Source organism: Coturnix japonica, chromosome 11, assembly GCF_054131305.1.
Source record: "Coturnix japonica strain WE chromosome 11, WE-NBRP24, whole genome shotgun sequence".
Taxonomy (NCBI): Eukaryota; Metazoa; Chordata; class Aves; order Galliformes; family Phasianidae; genus Coturnix; species Coturnix japonica.
This window is the reverse complement of record NC_140673.1, coordinates 8853978-8869917: the sequence shown is the minus strand read 5'-3', so window position 1 is coordinate 8869917 and position 15940 is coordinate 8853978. Positions and strand designations below refer to the sequence as shown.

The window sequence follows — 15940 nt, the reverse complement described above, 5'->3', positions numbered from 1 at the left end:
CAGGAAATAGTTTCTCACCTTTGCAAAGCACTTTGGATCTGCTAGATGAGGAGCGCTGTAGATTCCCATGTAATTCCAGCCACAGCAGAACAGGATGTAGCAGCATTATGACATCTCAATAGCATCAGAAGTTAGAGAGGTCAAGCTGCAGCTATTACAATCCAATTACATCAGTACTCTGCAAACAGAAATACTCTTGACATCTGATCTGCAAAGAAACCCACCTCCTTCTGGCTAAGAACAATTCAACAAACCACAAAACAGCACCCACACCATCAAGGGCAACACTTGATAGAGACATCAGGGGACAATTTGAACACTCATCTGTCTGCAAAAAGTGCAACATCATTCATTATGTGGGGAAAAAAACTTTTATTTATACTTAGAGATGGATCTGTTTGTGCAGGAAATAAACAATGCTTTTTGCTAATATGGTATAAAAGCCAGTGATGAGATTGCTCCCATATTCACTCAGCGCTTGCTGCTGGGTCACAACTTCAAAATCCTTATGAGACACTTCCATCTAGTGGCTGAAAATGGAATAACTTAGGGAATTAACCCATCTCTGATGAAGTAGCCGTGAGACTAACAGCATGCAGACATAGATAGGGGCTCTTGCTACTAGAATGTTTGAGGAGCCCACAGCCTAAGAAAAGCAGTGTCAGGAGATCTCTGTATGGACCCCTCAACATGACGAGCCCTCAGCATCTCTGGGTGATCCTGGAAATCAGTGACCCACTAACACACAGCAGCATGGGTTCAATCCTATGGTAACACCAGGTGCAGCTGATTATTTAGAGACATTCTTAATATATAAACATTAATTACAACCAAGAAATAAGTGATATATAATAATAAATAAGTGATAATAATACCCTATTGTTGCCTTAGTCCACTCCTTATCAGTCTTTTGCTACATACAGCAAGCCTCATCTTTTCTCAGTGCTACCTCATAGCCTGCTTTGCACTAAAGTTAAGTTTCATTAAAGCTACAGAATCTGAAATGGTTACTTGGCAGGTTTGGAAATTTTTGGTCAGCTGATTTTAACTTTTGATGTTTTCTCTATTCTATACATAGATCTATATGCAAAATATATATATGTAACATTCAGACATTAACACAAAGCAATATATGTATTTATTACTAACCTACTAGATTTGTGCAAAGATTAATGAAGTAACACAGTAGGCTTTAAAAAAAAAATGGACAGAAGTTATTTAGTGTATTTTTCAACTTTATACATTTGGAGTTTCGTTTCTTTGGGTTTTTCCTTCCCCCCCATTATCAGAGATAACTACAAGTTTACTTGCTATCTCCCTTCCTTTCTTTCAACTCTTCATAAACTTTTCTGCTTACAGTTTACTTGAACTTATTACTTGAGATATTCAAAAACCACCTTGCAAGATGGAAAGATACCGGCAGTATTAGTTTTTATGTGGTTTGTGCTGCTTGCTGTAGGTGAAACAGCAGCTCAGGAGACCTCATTTTCTGTTTCGTTTTCACTGCAACAGTCAAATTATAAGAACACAGATTAGAATACACAACATTTCCTGTTCTAGAATCTACCACTATTACAAACACAGATATGAGAAAATGATGGCAAGGAATAAAACAAATAAAATCTTGTCACATATACACACCAAGTCCTACAAAGAGCAGAAAGCAAAAAGACAAATATTGTACATAACTTTACATAAGAGGGAAAGACTGGGACTTCACAGAAGAGCCATATCATTATGAGATTAGAAGTTGTGTATATTTCTGCAAGAAACAAGACTCACCTTATCACAGTATTTTAGAGCATATAATGATTGCAAGGAAACTTCCTGTCCAAAAATAGCAGCTTATATTTGCAGAACTGAAGCAATGTAGACTCCTTTTTTCTTGAGGGTGATATTACTGGATCAAATTAAATGGCAGCCTGCTGGTTTTCTTTTCCTACAGTAATCTTATGAGTTAGTGAGTAATTGGTTTACATATCTTTTCTTCTAACACAGGTACATGTTCTTTACAAGTCATGACAGGAGTGTGCCTCTTCATATGTCTCAAAAGATGAGATTAACTAAACTCAGGCAGAAGAAAACCCTTCTCTGCAAATACATGTGATTCAGATCTATAGGTTCCTAAGGTTGCAACTGAAGGTAGTTACAAAAAGAAAAGCAAGACAAGGTGAGAAAACACACATCCCAAGAGGCAGCCCATGAAATCCTCCCAGGGACAGAGAGGCTGCAGACTCACAGTCCTGCTGAATTTGCAAGAGCCCAGAATAGCAAGAATTGGTCAAATCTGTGTGAGACCACCAGCAGACATTCACATAGCCCTCACTGCATCCACAAAGGTATTGGCTGCTACATACAAAGGCTGCACTGAGGTGATTCTAGCTCATACCTACCTGTAAGTATCCAGAAAGGCACAAGTGTTCCATTCATAGCCATATCAGTTCATCCCAAAGTCTGCCTGGCATAATTTCAATTCTTTGATTTCCATTATATATATATTGGTCAACCTATAGTTATAAATATACCTTACTCTGATGGTATATTGCATGTATAGATTACTGGTGTTTCAGCTGGACTTGATGATGTATTAATGCAATATGCTCTAACTTACACCGATATGTAGTCACCACCATATTATGAGTGAAGTACTTCAATGATGTATAACTGCAACAAGGGCACCTAGTGAGGAGAACACTAGCAGGAAGTAGATTGTGTTAACATTACACAGAAGTGCAAAAGCAGTATTAACAAGACAAACTGCAGAAGCTGATTAAAGAAGATGTAAGGTGATGGAAAGTGCAGCAATGACAGCAGAATAGAAAAGTCCCAGGCTGCAGCAATTGGGTGCCTGCTGAAATGAAACAGCCACAGGCACAGAAAAAAATAGAAAGAACCTGCTTACCTTAGGAAGGTTTCAGGTATACGGGGAAGTCCACTGAGATGCCCATCGCCACTACCAGCCCTTAAATGAGATCTAGGAAGGGGTGGATTCTGGCTCCATCCCTTCCAGTCACTCAGGGGGGCACTGCATGTGTGTGAGCTCCCTGCAGTTGGCCCTGCCTTCCCACCAGGTGCTCAATCACTGGTTCAAGCCAGGACTCGGCTTTTCTGCTACAGAAGCAAAGTTAGTATGAAAGGGAAGAAGACAAGCTGTATAAGCTGTAACAATATTTTCATTCATTGTCCAAAAAACAAACCTGACATGATTGAATTTGCCCATCAACCCTCTGATACCTCCATTAAGTCTCTATCAGAAATCAACTTGCTTGCATGATCGTATTCACCTGGTTGTAAGCAAGAGTAAAAACTGAAAAATCAGTTTGAGCCCTGAGTTGTGACTGATTTGATCTTCCCTTTAAAAAAAAAAAAAGAGTAGTAGATAAATGGTATTATTGATACATAAAACTATAAAATCCAAGATATTTTTCTGAGCATTAAGCACAAGACAGGCAAGTATGATTGATCATCTGGCAGGTGGAACATCACTGAGTAACACATGTAAAAAAAACCGTGGCATCACTAAATAAGCAGAAATTGAAAAGAACTGTGTATCACAGCATTAATAGATGTGGATCCTACCACAATTAATCAGCCTCCAAATGTGTACTGTTAAGCATCCACAAAAGGAAGAGTTGAACTTCAATAAAGACATCAATTTTTTTGTTTCACTTCAGTTCTACAGCAGATAACTTCCTCTGGTATTTCAGAACGCTCCCAGCAAGTACGACAAAGCAAGGTCTCAAAAGCAACTTTATACAGAAGAAAACCAACAAGGAATTTACATTTAAGGTTGTAAAAACCATAAGTTAACACAATCACTCTTTACAGCATTAGCACAAAAGTAAATGATTCAGAAAAATCAGTTACAGTATGTAAAAGCTTTCAGCCAAATACAAAAATACACATTTCCACAAGTACACGTACACCAAGTTCCTCTGCATTCAAAGTACAAAAACTGGAGAACTCAATACACTTTGTTAGCCCCTGAAAATCTAATAAGGGACTTAAAGGAAGAAAGTGATTAAGCAACACAGCACCTTAAGTGAGAAAGACATTAGCAGACACAATAAATACCGATAAATACTTTTGATGATAGCACAGCACTGCAGGACATTTTTGTACAAAGTATTAAGGTTCCCTAGCCTTCGGATAAGTCATTACTAGATCAGCATGATTACATTTCCCTCCAAAGCAGAAAAGTGCAAAAACAGCAAACAGCCATTTAATTCTCAAAGGAAAAGAACGATTGACTCTCTTCACTGTAGCCCATTCATAGAAAATAGTTCTGAAAGCCTGAACTGTTCTCAAAAATCAGCACTCTCAAGATGCTGTGCACTTTCCCTCAGAAGTAAAAATGAGAGGCATGAATATCTGGCTTCCAAGCTTTGATATAAAGGAATATATTTACGTTTCAGATCCTAATTTTCTTAGCACTGTTGTATGACGTGCTAAGGCCAGGTCTCCTGAAATCTGGTGTTAAAGAATAAATATTCTAAAACACTTTCATTTCTGCTGTTAGTTTTCACTGACTCCAACAAGCAGACTGAAGGTCAATGGTTAAGGAATATCTATGGGGAAAAAGCACGAGGAAGCAGCTGATTGGGAATGCCATTTTTTTTTAGCCTAGCATAGCTCCATTTTTTCTATTGCTCCTGTCATTCTATAAGTAAAAGTGCAGGAAATAACCCACAAGAAGGACTAAGATGTAAGTGTGTTCCCTATCCTTTTAACAAATCACATCCTGGTAACAAAGGAATATGAAATAATTACGTATAACAAACAGCGACAGTCTTTAAAATAGTTTAAAAAGTAGCACAGTTAAGTCCAGGCCATAACACAACATAGATATCTAGAGAAATTATACCTCAGAATGAGGCAGGATGGCAAGCTAATCGAACACATGTCAAGAAAGCAGTAGAATACGATGTTTTAAAATCAGTGATGTGGATGAAACCCTTCCACATTTACCAATGGGAGTTCTGTTATAATTCCAGAGCATGTCAGAGTCACCTGAATTTACAGAACATTCATGGAAGACAGCCAGAGATGTGCATAGATTTAGTCAGATACTTTCTATTTTTGCTTCATTTTTCACTTTGTAAGTGTGAAACTTGAACCTTAACTAGTCCTATGCCTGTAATACACGCGCTCTTCTTTTACTTGGAGGTTGTGCAATTCAGAGCAACTCTCCACAGCCTCACAGGATGACATGCATTTTATTTAGTAAATGCTATGCTTCTAGTTCATTATGAACAGTGAGTTCAAAGTGAGTTGAGCAGCCAAAGATAACTTCCAGCAACACAACACAAACTTGCTTCAGAGTTGAAGACCATTATCACTGCTACTTTATGACTAAATAGACTACAAAACCACTAAAAACAAGGATTTGTGAAATACTTGGCAGTGTTATTTACTCTTTTCCCTCTATAAACAAAGCATAAAAGTTTTTGGTTTTTTGTTTTTTAAATGAAGTTGGTATTTCAAAAAATGAAAGACATAAACACTTTCAAGTTGCTGCAGCACCAGTAGATCATAATGCACAGAAGCAACAACGTTAAGAAAAAATAAAAATAGGCACCTGCATCATCTACCACATTCTTAACTGCCATTACTCCTTCCTTCAAGCACCCAAGTCAAAGGCATAAAATACAATGTTCTAACATGCTTATACTGTTTCCTGTTTTTCCCCAACAGTTTTTAGTATCTTACTTCACATCATATCCAAGTTCTATTTTGGTGCTATTTTCTTTGGTTCTTCATGGCTTTTTTCCCCCAAACTTTTGTCTTTAATTGTTTCTTGTAAGTTTATTTTATAGTAAATTGTTGTTCTACTAAAAGAAAGGCTATATTTCAAATTCTAACAATGTCTTAGATTTCTTTTTCCTTGGGAAATTCTAGGCACACATAACATAATACAATAAAGTTATCATTTTCATACCATTTACTAACCAATACTAGCAGTACGTATTAGCATTCAGTAATATGTTACCTTCACTTCATGTAAAGAAAATACATTTCCCTGAATTCCTGATAGCAGTATTTCATACCCACTCTATCATCCTATCAGGTGAGAGCTCCCCTGGAAGTACAGGTGGCGACTGGAGCTTATATATGTGTTTTGCTACTCCCTTCTGTTTCCCAGGCAGTTCTGCTTCACCCATTTCAACTTGTCTTCCTTCAGTCTCAGTAGTTCCATTACAAGCAACCTGAGATTTTGGTTCTGGCTGTCCTTGTTCAAGTTCAAAACTCAAAATAAGTGAATCAACAAGAGAGTCCAATTCATCTAAGTTCATAAATGGCACAGGTGTTCTCTGGAAAGGATTGTTTGCAGAAGCAGAAGACAATGCAAGTAAACTGAAATAATTGTTCAAATAACCAGCTATGATAGAAATCTCTCCCGCAAAGCTCCTCAGCAGGCTCGTGTTTCTGAACGACCCTACAAGAAACAAAAGCAGAATCAAAGGTACTATTCTGCAAAAAAGAGACCAACCAGCCTTCCCTCCCCCATGCTATAAAGATCATCTTTAGTCTGCAAGTTATTACCTAGGCAGGTAATAACACATGTAAATACCTTGTAAGGTAGAAGAAACGATCTGATGGACTTCAGATAGACACCGCTCTAGTTCCAAATATTTTGCAGCAATGTTAGAGCTTCTCTTTATTTCCTGATACAGACATTCTTCTTCTGGTAACTGAGATTGTATTCTTACCTGTATTAATAAACAGTATTAATAAACCAAATACACAATCACAATCCTTAATAGTTAATACACTATTACAGACTTAGTCACAAAAAAATAGGCCACTGAAACACTAAATAAAAGGGATGTTAGGCCACTGGAAGAGCTCCGGGAATTAGTGTCTATTCTTGACAGGAGGGAAAACACAAACAAACAAGGTAACTAAAATCCCAAGATAAGTCTAGTTCTTGGGAGGTAGATTATTTGTCCTAGTTTTTAATTCATATTGCCAGCAACTGCAGCAATTAATTACTGCAGAAGTTACCCAGTTTTACTAACATTACTGAACTTCAGGCCATTAACAATGAACAAAGACAAAAGAAAGTGTAAATAACCCTAGAAACGATAAGTAAAATTAAAAGCAAGCACTTTTAAGTAGAAATGCAGTGACCAGAAAATCTGCAGTGTTCCAATCACAAGAATGCCCTTAAAGGAAGAAGTGGTGTCATGCAATTGTAAGTATATGAAAGGTAACCTCAATCGTTTTTGTTTGTTGTTATTAAATCCACATTTTTAGTTCAAAATCCAATTTCAAAGCACAACCCTGGTGAAATATTTTCCTTACCTTTCCGCAATGAGAGACATTACTTTCAAGGAACCTGGCTAAAGCTGCAGCATTATCCTTAATTTGGCTTTGGATCTATAAAGGAATTTTTATTTACATAGCACATTTGAGCCAAGACACAGTAGAAGTATAAGAATATTTTAGAAACAGAACAACGAGCATACTAACAAGGATAATATTCAAAAGCAAAGTTTTCTGCAACTTAAGATGGAATTTTTTTTAAAGTTAAACAGTTAACACTGTTCTCCATTAGTTAACACGCCTGCAAAATTTCATTTAATCCCTTCATACAGGAGAATCAAATGAGAAAACTTAAGTGTTGATTAAAGAAAAGTTCTCCTGTAATTATTACGTTACTGCCATTATAAGCAGTGAGGTGAGCTCTTAGCTCACGCCCTTGTATTCTCTCTCTGGAGAAATTAGTTAAAAACGTGATCTCAACCACCATACATACATAGGACTCCTGCCAGTAGAAAATAACCTGCTGCAAGTGAATAGTGTCACTTGGAAAGCAGTTTGTACAATTCCGTTTGCTAGAAACATGAAAAAAAATTTCTGCCAGACTTCAGTCACTCTCATCTCCTCCTTCTGTTACTCACTGTAAATTTAATTCACACAAAACTTTCCAGAAAGAGCTACAGAAGAAAAAAGCAATATGATAAAGGGTCTCTAAAAACATACCAGTAATTTATGATTTTTAATATTACCTCATTCTGTGGAACTTGTTTCACTAGTTCTTTCTGCATCATTGTTGCTTTTTCCCGTATAGCATCTGTAAGCAACTCCAGCCCTGAGCCCACTCCATCATAAACAGCGTGTAGGAAGTCCTTGTAAAGCAAAGGGTCAAAATGTAATTAAAGTTACTCATATGGCCATTTGTAACATTGTAACACAAGGGAAAGACCCTGTGGCTGCAGCGAGTACTTGCTCAAATGAAACAGGCATAGGCACAGAAACTAAAGGATCTGCTTACCCTTGGTAGGCAGGGATCTCCAGCAAGATCCTCTCTCCACCCCAACCAACCCTCATATGCTGTCTGGAAAGGGATGGACTGGCTCCACCCCTCCAGGTCACCCATAAAAAATCACAGAATCACAAAGTTGGACCTACAAGATCTAGTCCAACCATCTTACCATCACCATTGCTATCACAAGCTACTAAACCAGATCTTGTAGCTCCTCACCCAGATGCCTCTTGAACGCTGCCAGGGACAGCAACTCCACCACCTCCCTGGGCAGACATTCCAGTGCCTGACCACACTGAGAGAAGTTTTTCCTTACATCTAATCTAAACCTCCTCTGGTACAACTTCTGGCCATAAGCATGAACCTTGGCTCCCCTGTGTTGGCCCTGCCTTCCCACCAGGTTCTCAATCACATTGCATTTCAGCTACACTTTGGAAACAAAATGGATTTTCCATAACAGACTAGAAAAAATGTTTGTTTCTCATTCCCAAGCAAGTTCATCACTTGCCTATTTGACCAGGTGTGTTTCTTGAACAACAGGGGCTTCTTTTAATTTTATTCAGATTTCTGAAAATTCAGTGTGTTATCAGAGACTACTGCTAAAAGTACTGAACATGTTGAAATGTGCCTACTTGTATGATCACAGTGCAGAGGAAATCCTGAAAGTCTAGCATTTCTTATTTGTATAAGAAGGTTGTGCAGACTTAAAAGTTTGGGGTTTCTCAATTGAATGATCTGGAGTTTTTTGGTAGTTTTGAATCTTGTTTTTTCTCATCAAACGCTACAAGTATGAACATCTTTTCATCTACATAAAAATGATGTGTTAGATAAACCGAAAAAAACTTCATTCCATTTCTTAAATTGTTTGAGAAACCATCATTCTTACAATCACAACTACTTGAAACAAGTGTCAATGTCAACACTAAAATTACTTCATAATTAAGTCCAATGTTTTAGGATACAGAACATTAAACAATACAGGAGGAATTCTGAAGATTTTGTTAGGGACAAGCTCAATTATTTTTCGTACTTATCTAGAAAGTCATCATTTCCATTAAACATTTTTTCACCTGTAGAATGATTGTAGGAATACTGTTCTCTTCAAAAAAGGAAATATCAGTTCCTGTGAACACTGCCAGGTGTCCTATGCATTTCATTGCCTGTTTTACTGCTTCGTTGACTTTGCTCTGGGCTTCTGTTACCATTGAGGATATATCTGAAGAACATCCCTTAGAAATAAAAGCATATTAATCATTAAAAGTAGAAAGTACATACATTCAAAGAGCACATACTTTGTGTAGTATAAGACTGTAATGCCAAACAGCTCATTGCATTTTCAGCTTTATATCTTCCCACTTGCAACTGTTTCCCCACCACAGATAAAAGCCAATACCTGATAACCTTAAAGAGAAATGGTAGTATTATAATAAACAATTTAAATAGAATTAACCTTTAGAAGGCTTGTAATACTGTAACATGAAAGTACCCCTGTGAAGGGGTGGATCCTGGCTCCAGCCCTTCCAGTCACTCAGGGGCATTGCAAGCATCTGAGCACCCCCTGGGTTGGCCCTGCCTTCCCACCAGGTGCTCAATCACTATGAGGTTTGTAACTGAGTTACAGATACTTTTGAGGTTTGTCTGTGATTTTAAGGAAATTGCACAGATGCAGTCCAGATAATAGCAGCTCTAGTAATGCTAAAATAAGAATTAACAATAAAAGCAACAGCTCACTACCCTCTACAACACATGAGCTGAACCACAGCTATTCTATGTCATCCTTAGCAGGCAGAACTTGCCAGATCAGGACAAATACCATACTGGGAAGCCTGCGTTGTTAGGACCTAGACATACAGGTCTACATTGCACTGACCTAGCAAAATAATAGCAGTTTAGCCATTACAAACATATCCTTTGCTATTCATCTGCCTTGGCTCCATTCACTTGTTGTTCTATATGCTAGACATTTAACTGTTTTTAGCACATGTGTAGTTAATATTACTTTAATACATGGAAGTTGTCTATACATCAACTGAGCCACATTCTCTTTCCAAGATGCATACTTTACCTGCAACAGTAACTGTAAATAACCTCCCAAGTTCTTTACTTCCTGTTTTATTTCTTCATCAACCTTCATAGATCCAGTGCACTTCTGCACATTGTTAAGCCAAGTCTTGGTCAGTACCACAAGCTGGTCAAAAGCAGAGGTAATTTTGATGCTGAAGGACTGAGCATCGTGGTCAAGAGAGATAACTACAAAAAAAAATAGAGATCTTCAGAATGTCTCCTCAACAAATGGAAGGAGGAATGCTTATTCTTTCCATCACCTAACGTGTGTTTGCATCTCCGAACGGCAATTCACTGCAAAACATTCATCTTAGTGGTTATGAAGGCCAGACTTACAATTTTTTTGACACTCTTCATCTTGCTGTTCGTAGGCTTTAGAAATAGCAGAAACTCCAGAAGAAATTGTAAACAAATTAATCAGCAGATGATCTGCAATGCTTTTTCCTCCTTCATCATTCTGTTCCAATAAATCTAAGGCTGAACTTATAGATTCTTTGCAAATTCCAGGAAGAAGAGAATCAAAACAGTTTGGGTGTATGCTGGATTTATCCTGTGCACCTGTGTGGTATAAAAGTAAAATACATAGACCTGAAACTCTACACAGAATTAAACAGACAGAACAGCAGCAGAATTAGCAGCTAAATAACCAGCAACAATCCAAGCACGTTCTCCAAACAATTGTACCAGCACCCAGACACTGGCAGTTTGTTTCATAAACTATCAGCATTCTCCCGTAAACCTCCAGTTAAGAATAGTATTGTTGCAAGTAAAACTCACAAAAAGAAGAGTTTCAAGTAGTGTTCCCCTCCCCCCCATGATTATTACAAGTTCATGCATTATACTAAGTAGTATTTTCAAGTTCTCAGTATCAAGGGAACAGTTACCAGCCGTATGGTAAGTACCTGATATATAGGATGCTGATGTGCTCTGGATTGGCTGCAATTTTATACCAGACAAACATCCAGAAATTCTCTTGTTCTTCATGAAACTTCTACTTCTGGAGAGTACAAGAGTGTGAAGACATTAAAAACCTGAACAACAATGTATTTCACTCCATACTGATACCTAGATGTTTACAAAGCCTCACATATGTTTCAGCTGAATGTATCTTGGGTCTCAGGGAGCCTTTTTTCCCTTTATTTCTTGTCCACTTAGGAAAAATAAGATTTTGAATGAAGTACTCACTAACACATGGTCTGGGAAAGGCAAGGATGGTAGTGACAGCTGAAGTGCCTATTCAAGACTGCTTGTGCTACTAATTGAAAATGCACATGTACCTATACCCTTATCAAGTCCTCTGCAGGTTGATCAAAAATCCTATACTAGAGGTAAATTGATCAATTTCTGGGGATAACTCTTGGAAGATAATTGGCAACAGCTTTTATCATCAGCTAATTGTCAACTGCTACACATACAGTAACTGCTGGCACCGTTTACTCATCCATTGCTTTGCACAACCTAAGAAATACTGTTTAATCTGCCAAACTGCTTTTGTGGGAATGCAGTAATTATTACATTGACAACATGTTGCATATTAAAACACATTTCATGAGGGAACACAATACAATGCAGTAAGATTACAAACTTAGTATTAAATTTCCCTGGCCCTCACATATGTTTTCTTTCACATTAACTTGATTTTAAATTATTTTTTCATTTAATTTCTAGATTTGTCATTATTATAATCTAAAACAAAGAATTATAAATAAAAGATTAGGAGTGGCACAAGAGTAAAATTACACAAGTTAACTTCTAATTTGTTTCAAGCAGGGGTGAAGGAATTGCAAATGATCACCTCCTGGAAAGTGAAGAAACTGAGGCATCTGAAAGGTCAGGTTCCCATTCATCAGCAGGGTCATAAAATACATCAGCAGCTTTATTGCTATCATTACTCTGGGAAATAAAGGAAACAGAAGAGAAGGAAGGTTAAGTAAAAACAGGGAGATAATAAAGCATACTATACAGATGAAGACATCACATTCGGCTGTACAACAGCAGATCTAACCACAGAACCACAGAATCGTAAGGGCTGGAAGGAACCTCCATTGACCACTGAGTCCAATCCCCCCTTCATGTTTTTCTTTTTGTTAGGAAATGTACAATTTAGAAAATAACTAACTGGCAGCAAGGTTGACATGCAAGTTTTTAGAGTGTAAAATGAAACATGAGACATTTGGTACAGACACTGCTATTCAGCATCTTGAGATAAAGGATACAAGAATACCAAGTAAAAAGCCTGTTCACAACTCTTTCCTTATGACATCTGTTAAAATTCTGTGCATGTAATTCACACAAAAGCAGATACAAAAATAAATACATTTGTAATGTTTTTTGCCATATTTTTGCACATGACATAGAATCCTCTTCTCTGCTGTTTTCAAGATCCAAGCAGGTTTTAGTAATAAACATGATATACTTCTACCACTGGAAATTGTTGCATTTCACAGAACTGCATTGTAAAGGAAGGTTTTCTCTTACATTTTTTTTCTGGATTTACTTTGTTATTATTTTTTCCCTTTTAAACAAGGCAAGGAAAGATTTTAATACCTGATATACATACAGAAAAAACCTCCATATATACAACAAATTTTACATATCTAATATACTCATATATACACATATGTATGATGAGGATTTTTTTGTGTGGGTGGTTGTTTTTTTGTTTGTTTGTAAGATCACATACCAAAAAAAACCAACCCAACAAGATCCTCCATATACAATTATGTTGATTGAATTATCTTCAACAGAATGTTACTACTCATCAGTTAGTTCTTTTCCTTAAGTTCTTACTGACCTCATAGAGTTCTTTCATCGCTGCTAGTTTGCTTTCAAATTTCTCCAGGCTCCAGAAAGTTGCTATACCCAGTTTCAGGTTACGAACCTGCACTTGAACAGAAGAAACCGATCCTGTTCTATCATCGATTTTCTCATGCCTAAGAATTTGAGAAAATTAAAAATAAAAGCTATAGTAAACACAAAGTACTTGTAGGTAGATCATACAGAGATCAAACTTTTTAGTACAAGCTCAGTAATTGTCAAAAACATCATGTTTTCCACAAAATACAAAGATTAGTTTCGGTTTCAAATTCATTTATATTTAAAAGAGAAATAAACCAAAACCTTTGCAGTGAATAATGCCTTACAAATTCCTAGCTCTCAAGAAACTCAGAACCAAATACGTGTTACAGACTTCTATTGCCAGAAACATCTGAAAACCACAGTAAAACACATCCACTCATCACCCCTACTATTGTAGCCACTTACACACAGAGCAGGAGAATCTCTGCAGTGAATCTGTGCTCCTGCCAAGGACAATTAACCATCACACAGGAACAACTGGTCTCAAGTCCTCAATATCCAGTGCATGCATGTTCTGAGGTTTTCACTTTGAACTATCTCTATTGCATTAAGTTTATAAGGCTACATCATGGGGGCTGGGCACATATATCCTGGTTTAGTTTTGTTCAAAGTTAGAGCCATTTCCACTGAAAAACACCTTCAAGATCAGAAGTTTCACACTAATAAGTAATGTATTTAATATGCTTTAGGACCTCTCTGATACATGAGCCAAACCACAATGGACATAAGCATCATGAGATTTGATTCACCCCCAAAGCATGCTGGATTCAAAATGAATCGCCTAACGTAAACGTAACTTTATTTCAAAGTAACACAACTAAGTTCCACATTCCTCTAGAGCTAGATGGGAAAAATAATCTGTCGTTCAATTAAATAGAAATCTGTTCAAATAAAAACAAATAGCTGATTGTACTTCTAGAATCCCCACCACATACACTTAAAGTCAGCTCACTCAGACACTTACCTGTTAAAAACAGTGTTTTTCCTTAATTCATTACTAATGGTGTTGGCCTCTTTGATCATCACAGATAATTTCAAAGAATTCCAGTTAAGAGCAGCTAATAAAGAGTAAAATACATAATGATCAAGTTAAGTAATGCAACATCTTAAAGGTTGAAAATGCAAAACAAAACTACACACAGCATCTTGAACGGAATTTAACTATTTAGCTGGACTGCGTTTTCTCAGTACAGTGGAGGAGAAAGCAAAAATAGCTTCCTAGATACTCAGAAAAAAAAACAAAAAGGGAAGGGTATATAAAAAGTAACAACATAACTTTAGATACTATCAATTAAGCTAATCTGATATAGGAGTCTAAACAGAAGCAACTGTTACTCCAGTGTCTCCAGTGGATTAACTCCTAACTAGTTCAGCCAGACTGAGAAAGAAATTTAAAGTAACTGGGGTAAATATTGACTATCTGGGAACCCACCAAACCACCCTGAATGAGATAAAGCAGAGATTTTAGCACTGTCTGGTATACATACTTCCAGAAAAGTAAAGGATTGTAGCAGCCCTAAGACTGTTCTTTTTCATGTTTGTGAGAAAGGCATTAGAGGAAGAAAACTTCTGGATCCACACACATTAAATCCAAGTCTGCTGTGCAGAAGAGAAATCACTGCTCCTGCAACATTAAGTACAGACTTACTATTCATAGCTTTATTCCCACTTCCACGATTCTTCTGAAGGCTTTCAATTTCTTCAGCAATCTTCTGTTTCTCATCTTCTAGAGCTTGAAGTATTTTTGCATGACGAATAGTATGATCTTCCAGAGCCTGAGCAAGACAGAGGAAAAAAAAAAAGAAACAAAGCATAAAACTCAACAGTGCTTAATTATGTTTATACTTAGTCTTCCCTTTGACATTTTAAGGATTTATACTACAGAAAGAAATGCATCTTCCACATCTGCCATCAGTATGAAACCCTTCATCTTCCATCTTTGACAGCTTTCTTGTTTTGGTTAGATACTGAAATATTTAAAAGAAATACAGAAATGAAAGATAAGCAGAATTAAAAAAATGAAAGCAGTGAAATAGTGGTTCTAAAGTCAGATACATGAATACCAGTGTAAAAAAAAAAGGCCATTAGCCATTACTACGTTCACTCTTAAGAGCTGGGACTTTTGGCACTAGCAATGGTGGCTGTTGGTATGTAAGCGAAATAGCCTGGCTTACAAGAGGAATAATGATGTCAGCAGTAGTTTATCTGCGAACAGCATGCTATAGCACATTCAGATAGTAAACAAAATGCATTTGTTTGCATAGTATCACATAGGAGAAAATACTTGAGAAAAATCATTTCTCTCACAATACAGTACAGTGTTTTATTTAAAAGACAATTATGCCACTTAGAAACCCTACTGTTTTGTTTTATAAATACCTGCTTAGTAGCTAGGGCTTCCATTTCCAAGCGCTTCTTGTTGAAGTGCAGTTCTAGCTCAAGATTTTGCTTTGCCATCTCTAATTCCTGTATTTTACTAGCAGCCTTTTGATTGTTCAATTCTTGCACTTGCTTCTTACGAGATTCTTCTCTCTAACATAACGAAGGATAGACAAAAAGAGGTATAACACTGCTATAGTATTTCTGATCCACTCCCTAAGGTTTATTTTCACTTCAATACACCAAGAACATGCAGCTCCTACAGGGGCTACACAACCCATACTAGAATACAGCAATTTACAAGATGTAAAGAATAAATTTCCACCGTGATTTTAGTTCACATACAAGTTACACTTTCATCAAATTCCC

The 15940-nt window shown here is 37.0% G+C and overlaps 2 protein-coding genes across 5 annotated transcripts in view; both read right to left on the bottom strand.

Annotated features, from left to right (window-relative positions):
• Positions 1 to 3532, bottom strand: part of LOC146759005 (uncharacterized) — a 30585-nt gene extending 27053 nt beyond the window's left edge. The window contains exon 1 of the mRNA XM_085511083.1: positions 19 to 3532. Within this exon, the coding sequence (XP_085367209.1) occupies positions 19 to 106 (88 nt within the window). The 5' untranslated portion in view covers positions 107 to 3532. The remainder of the gene's footprint in view (positions 1 to 18) is intronic.
• Positions 3533 to 3732: 200 nt separating this feature from the next.
• The window catches only part of KIF14 (kinesin family member 14), a 25019-nt gene continuing 12811 nt past the window's right edge, over positions 3733 to 15940 (bottom strand). For 2 of the 4 annotated variants that reach the window (XM_015869454.3, XM_015869453.3), the window contains exons 18-30: positions 15572 to 15724; positions 14841 to 14967; positions 14157 to 14250; positions 13128 to 13266; positions 12129 to 12226; positions 11236 to 11330; positions 10670 to 10891; positions 10335 to 10519; positions 9340 to 9498; positions 8013 to 8132; positions 7306 to 7380; positions 6572 to 6710; positions 3733 to 6436 (exon numbers count right to left, since the gene is read on the bottom strand). In XM_015869454.3, coding sequence (XP_015724940.2) covers positions 6042 to 6436; positions 6572 to 6710; positions 7306 to 7380; positions 8013 to 8132; positions 9340 to 9498; positions 10335 to 10519; positions 10670 to 10891; positions 11236 to 11330; positions 12129 to 12226; positions 13128 to 13266; positions 14157 to 14250; positions 14841 to 14967; positions 15572 to 15724 — 2001 coding nt within the window. In that variant the 3' untranslated portion in view covers positions 3733 to 6041. Of the gene's footprint in view, positions 6437 to 6571; positions 6711 to 7305; positions 7381 to 8012; positions 8133 to 9339; positions 9499 to 10334; positions 10520 to 10669; positions 10892 to 11235; positions 11331 to 12128; positions 12227 to 13127; positions 13267 to 14156; positions 14251 to 14840; positions 14968 to 15571; positions 15725 to 15940 lie in introns of those variants that run through there. The other 2 variants (XM_085511074.1, XR_014932616.1) reach the window with 2 other exon arrangements.